Source organism: Gavialis gangeticus, unplaced genomic scaffold (assembly GCF_001723915.1).
Source record: "Gavialis gangeticus isolate Ggan-Ray unplaced genomic scaffold, GavGan_comp1, whole genome shotgun sequence".
In the NCBI taxonomy this organism is placed as follows: Eukaryota; Metazoa; Chordata; order Crocodylia; family Gavialidae; genus Gavialis; species Gavialis gangeticus.
Window position 1 is genome coordinate 84,957,141 of NW_017729025.1, and position 6,297 is coordinate 84,963,437.

Here is a 6,297-nt window from a genome sequence, read left to right on the forward strand (position 1 = left end):
TTTGCATTTAGTTGCTTGCTTCCGGGCTTCACTGATAATCTCCCCTAGATCCTTCTGTGACCAGTCAGCATCCTCATATAATTTGGTCATGGTCCTGAGGTCAGAAAACAGAACATTCAAGAAAAAAAATGGTTAGAATTTGAGATTGATGAAACTCAGTGGATCAATTTTGCAGAGCTTCATGCAATCCCTTTTTGGTCTCACTTCATTTAGGCTCTCACCATTCATTTTCTTTTGAGCTTCAAATATAAACAAACTTCAGAGGCCAAAGGGAAACATGACTGACTGAAAACACCTGTTTTTTCTTGACTTTGAAACAAAGATATACAAATCCACCATGTGTTGCATGGTTTCCATCCAACACCAAGACCTGGCCAAAATTTCAAGGTGCATTAACACTTAAGCCAGGGATCACTTGAAACCTGGCTAAGGATTTAGAAAATATCCAAAGACCTCAAGTAAGTACTCCTTGTATCATTAAAAAAAATTTACTTCACACCATTCAGTGGATATGACAGTTAGCAGCAGGAAGGCAAGCAAGGATTGATGCAGCTATGGTTGCCCTCCAGTTGCTTAGCCCATCACCTGTGCCACAACCGTACTACCCCATGCTAGAGTTCCCACATGCCCCATGCAGAAGCTAAAACTGATGCCAAAGCACAGGGCATGTGGTGGCAACAGCAGCTCTGATTCCAACATGGGGAACACAGGCAAAGGCCATAGCTTACTATGTTGCATGCTGCATGGCCCATGCCAGAGGTGCTGCAACTACCACCACATGCCCTGGATTGGAGCCAGAGCTGCACACACTGCCACATGCCCTGGGCTGGAATCACTTTCTGCCCCAGATTGGATCTGGCCCAGGAAGCAAGATGAGTATTGACACCCCTAGTCCAGTGCATGAGATATTTTCAAGATAACATATTCCCTACGCATTTTTCTCTGTAACAGAGACTTCCAGGATAAGTAAATCAAATCCTTAAAAATAACTCTCACCATGTTGTGCCAGATGAGCCAGTGATGTAAGAAATACAGTCCAGAAGATTCAGCTTCTGAAGACCCCAGATGCTGCCATACATGCCTGTCAAAGCTCTTATGCCAACCCCAGTGGTTGTCACAGCCACCACTGGTACCTGCTCAACACAACAAAGGAAGAAAGTATGTGTAAAGCACCATCAATGAACATTAATGACCAAAAAGGGGAAGGGTGAGCAAAAAATTCAGGTTCTGGTAACAAGAACAAAATAAGATCTATGAATGATAACACTCTCTGTATAAATTGTAGCACACTTACATAACGCAGAGAGGTCTCTGTGTCCCATTCAAAACTACTTTGTAGTCTCCTGCTGAATTTTGTAAAATTTCAGATTCTGCCCCATCAGAATGTATTATTTTGTTTTGAATATTATGGGATTAAACCCACTGCTAGGTATATATTTCTAAACAGTGCATTTTATGGAGGCCAAAACAGGAATATAGTATTTGCAAATTCAGAACAGAACAGAACAGCTGAAGAGAGCAGCTAATAGTAGAAGACGCCTGTTCTCATTCTCATGGCCTTGAAGGAAAAAGAGAGAAGTATCTCCTGCCATCTCCTCTCTACCCAGCTTGCACCTTCCCCTCTTAATAGTCCTCCCCCTCCCACAATTCATCATGCCTCAAAATGGAGGTCAGCAATAGTTCTCATGGAAAGACCTTTCAGAAGTGTACCAGGGCAGCTCTGAACCAGGGACAGCCATGATGCATAGGGCAGCACCTGACTACCATAGTGCTGCTCATGGCAACACAGCCAGCTGCTGCTGAGGTGGCGACTATTTTTGGGCCCTCTCCAACTCCACCAACAAAGGTGGTACCCAGGGCTGCTGCCCCAGAGGCCCTCCCCACCCCTCATCTTTAGTTATGCCACTGCATCAAAGATACCCATTGGCTCAGCTTCTTTTAAGTGCCTAGCTAGCTGAGAATTTATTTTCCCTCAGGTACCTCATGATCCTGCAGATCCTCATCTAGATGAAGAACCTTCTTTATACCAGCAGCAACCACCTGCTTCCGATTTTTCAGGAAATTCTGTTCCTCTGGGCACAGGTCAAACCCCAGGCGCACATCTAAATTTTTTGGTCTCCTACACAGACCCTCAGTCCTGAGGTTAGTGCAAACATATTATATGTTATTACTTGTATGTTTGCGTTTCTAAATGTATACAAACATATACCGAGACATTTATAAAAAGGCATATGAACATATCAATTAATAAATTAAATAGTTGGTTTACAGACCATCCATTCTAAACTATATAGCTAGGCAAAAATAGGAATGAGAAAGAGAAAAAAGAGAGTGAGAGAGAGAGCACATGCGCACATTGAAGGCATCTCTGATATTTAATGCAATTCCTAAGAACATGCACATGAGATTACATAAGAAAACAAAATACACTCCAAATATTGTGATTATGTTTCTATTATTTGTTTCCAAATTCGGTTAAAAATATTTGCAAGAATCAGACCAAAAGGGATTCATGCAATGAATTTAACAAACTAAGATTAGACAATTTCAGTCAAATGCATTTATTTGACGATCTAATAGAAGAAAAACTTTTCAGTAGCGTGTATTTTCAGTATGTTGTTATTTAAATACATGCATCTGATCTCTGTACATATGCATCGCCAGATAGTGCCAAGTGAAAACACATTCTATACATGTACTACTCTTTATTGTCATTACAGAAAACACATTACATGTGTGTATCAACTTTCTTAAAATGTGTGTGCATAATAGAGATAGGACAAAATGGGTTCTATTTATTCAACCCCTCCTAAAAAGATTTTGGAGATTTAGATAAAAATTGGGCCCAGACCTCAACCATTCTAAATTTTGGTTTTACAATATCGAATCCACCTTTATCCTGGATTTCTTCTTTTTTAATATGCACCATTTTGTCCTCCAGACTCTTAGACCTGCCATTAGTCATTTCTAGAGCCTGCAGAGATACTCCACTCTAGTACAAGTACAACATTCTAATAGAAGTGTGGATATTGTTATTATAAACTTTCCATTTTGAACCCAATTTCATTCACACTTGGTAAAACATGTAGCCCCCACATGGTAGGAATATGTATAGGCTGCATTTGAACATATCCAGTAAAGCCTTTTCGAAGCTATCCAAATGCAGAAAAGCTGGATGGAACAGTCAGAAGAGCCATTATATAATGACCAGTCAATATGGCTTTTTTCACAATTCTCTTTTTTAAATAACCCAGTAAAGTTTCTCCAACACTCTTCAAACTTTCCATTACAACTCAGTTTGGGGATGAGACTGAAATAAGAAATTTTGACCTAAAAGATAACTTTTGTTTTAAATAAGTATGGGATAACATATTTGCATGGGATAACATAGCCCATGTATTTAAATATGTATGGGATAACTTTTGTCATAAAGCACTGAAAATAATGTTTGAAAAGATGGTGCCAAAGCAAACTTAACAATACCATCATCTGCAACTTCTGAGGGAGAGCTATTTATTGTTTATTTCTTGAGAAACTATATTGAAAATTCTGAGAGTCATGAGATGTCCATATAGTTCATGTATCCATGGGTGTAGGCAAATACAAACAATTTATACAATAGAATACATTTTAATTGCATGGAATGTTAATTCATTTGTTGTTGTCTCAATGTAATGTCAACTCTCTCAAATCACATCTGAAGCTAGTGCCCCTTCTGGGCTCAATCCTGTGAGTTCTTGAGCTTACTGATGCTGATCCAGCAAAGTATTTAAACACATGCTTAAACTAATGTTCATAATTAGCCCCATTGACTGCTAGAACACTCATTTTATATTTAATATTAAGCATGGGTTAACCTAACCTGCAAGACCAGAGCAATAAACCTCAGCATGTCACAGGATTGACACAGCATGTCGCAGATCTTGGGAAAACAAGGCTGTCATGCTTCTGTGGTATATCATGTAAACATTTAATTAAACTGATTAGCACAGTAGCTATGTACTGTTTTATCATGTGTTCTCATTTACTGTTGAGAGTAGCTGCAGGTTATTGTGTTTTGTTAGCTGATTGCCACAAGGAAGCATGTAAACACACAGGCAAGGGACAGAAATTATACATAAACCAGTATAAGTGATCAGAAACTGGTTCAAATCTGTAACTCAACAGAAGTTCAGTGCACATAAACTGCTTTTTAAATGGCCAAAACAGGTTTAAGATAAATCTGGATGGATGTATCAGACTTAATTGATTTAGGTTAAATCAGGTTATTGAATTTCTGTCCCAGATTCCCTCCAGATTCAAGTTAATTCACAGTCCCACAGCATCCCATGTTGCTTTGCAGGGTGGGCAGGCTAGCCTTGGCCCAAGCTATCTGCTCCAGCTGAGCAGGGAGGCATGCCCTAATACCCCCCAGCTTCTGGCCTGGGCCACTGCAGGCACGTGGCTGCTTTTCTGGAATCAAAAATGAATGTCTGTTCACTTGCTTACCAGTTCAATCTATGCAGTTCAGACTAGCCTGCGAAGATTTAATCACTTCAGTCTCAGGCTTTTGGATTGTCTTTACGTAGCCATTATTCTCAGATAAGGAAAGGGAAGAGCTTGACGGACAGTCACCCACACCCAAAGTACAAATGGGCTTGTTCTTTCAATAGACAAGCATTTATGCCTACATAGAGCCCTCTATAGCTGCACCAGCCACTAGCAACCTGCAGGAATCAGGACTCAAGGGAAGGTCTCTTACCATTCATTTGCCTTCACATGCAGGTCAAATGTTCTGTTCTGAAAATCAATAATGCCAGTATTATAAGACCGATCATATTTTAAGCTTGTGTTCATTAGAATGAGTTTTACCTCCTTCACAATCAGTACAAAGCCTAACTATCCATCATTTGAGAAAGATGAGACTATATACACTCATTACCCTGGTTAATTATCAGTGACATTATTTATCTCATGTTTCTCATTAGAGCTGAGTGAATAATGAATGAATAATATATTTTCAGTCCAGTGCTGAACTGAAAAAAATGTTTCATTTTGAACTGAAGCAGACTTTATTTTTTTCAAATTTTGTATTTTATTCAAATCATTTTGGGTCAAGTCAAAATATCTTCTTGAACCTCAAATTATTCCCCTCCAAAGCCTATAATGGAACCCAAAATACCAAGTCTCACTGTCACTCTGCTGTCAGCAAGTATATGTGAAATAAGTGGATAAAGTTTGTGTGTCAGCCACATTTATGGCTTGCACAGAGGATGACAGTTTAATAAGGCTGTCAGTTATTCTGTTAGATTAAATGCTAGAGGTTTCAGCTTGGATCTGAAGCCTCCATTCCTGCTGATGGTCCATGTGCACATCAACATAATGCCACCAGTTGACATTTTTATGTTTAGTTTACTATTTTCAAGACCTTGGAAATTACAAAACTACATTAGCCTAAGTCAGCAAATGTGAAAAATAAGTTTTCCCTTGCAACCTTGATTTGATCCTTTTGTGCATGTGCCCTATGACACTCTCAGGGGCCCTAACAGACAGCCCAACCATGGCTACTTGCCCAGATGGCTAATCCTACCAGAGGCTCTAACTGGTAGTTGCACCTTGGCTAATGAACCAGCTGGCCACTGTGAGGGCCTTCTGATTGGCTGCTGGGGATAGCAACCTTCTCATTTAAGTCCAACTGTGGCAGCTGACTGTAAACCAGACAATAGTTCTGCCTGTTTGTAGGCTGTGGTAAGTCTCCCTGGAGCCTATGCTCTTGGTACTCTGACATCTGACCCTGCTTGGCTTTGCTTCTTGGGTCTGGCTTTTTGGAAATTCCACCTTGGATTTCATAATTTGGTCTCTGACTCTAGAATTTTGTCTCTGGCCCTCCCGTGGCCTGCCCACTAGATCAGCCCACTTATGACCTAGTCCTTATAGATGCAGTCTTTAAAAACATGACCATATGTAACAGGAAGACAAAGGCTCCTATCACTAGATAGGCCGGGATGAGAGGCTAGCCTTGCAGCACAGGAGAGTGGACCACAGTAAAGAGGCAATTTGAACCTCAATAGATGAGAGAAATAGGACAGATACACTGGCAGATGTAAACGGGGGGAGGGGGCTGATAGCAGCAGAGCCATGCTGCAGACAGCAGGGCAAGCTGCCGATTAGCACTAATGGGGTGTGACTATGCTAGAGCTAAAGAGGCACCTGAGTGGAAGAGGCCAGGCTCAGGGCACTTAAAAATCCTGCACTCTGAACAAGAATGGGGTTGGGGAGTCAGACTGGTGCTCCTGGGGGGGGGGGGGGGGGGGGGGG

General features: G+C 40.8%; 1 protein-coding gene across 1 annotated transcript in view; it reads right to left on the minus strand.

Moving 5' to 3' along the window:
- Positions 1–6,297, minus strand: part of LOC109298788 (cytosolic phospholipase A2 epsilon-like) — a 68,405-nt gene that overhangs the window by 27,737 nt on the left and 34,371 nt on the right. Inside the window, exons 10-12 of the mRNA XM_019519066.1 lie at positions 4,742–4,779; positions 1,981–2,137; positions 997–1,133 (exon numbers count right to left, since the gene is read on the minus strand). Of these exons, the coding sequence (XP_019374611.1) occupies positions 997–1,133; positions 1,981–2,137; positions 4,742–4,779 (332 nt within the window). The remainder of the gene's footprint in view (positions 1–996; positions 1,134–1,980; positions 2,138–4,741; positions 4,780–6,297) is intronic.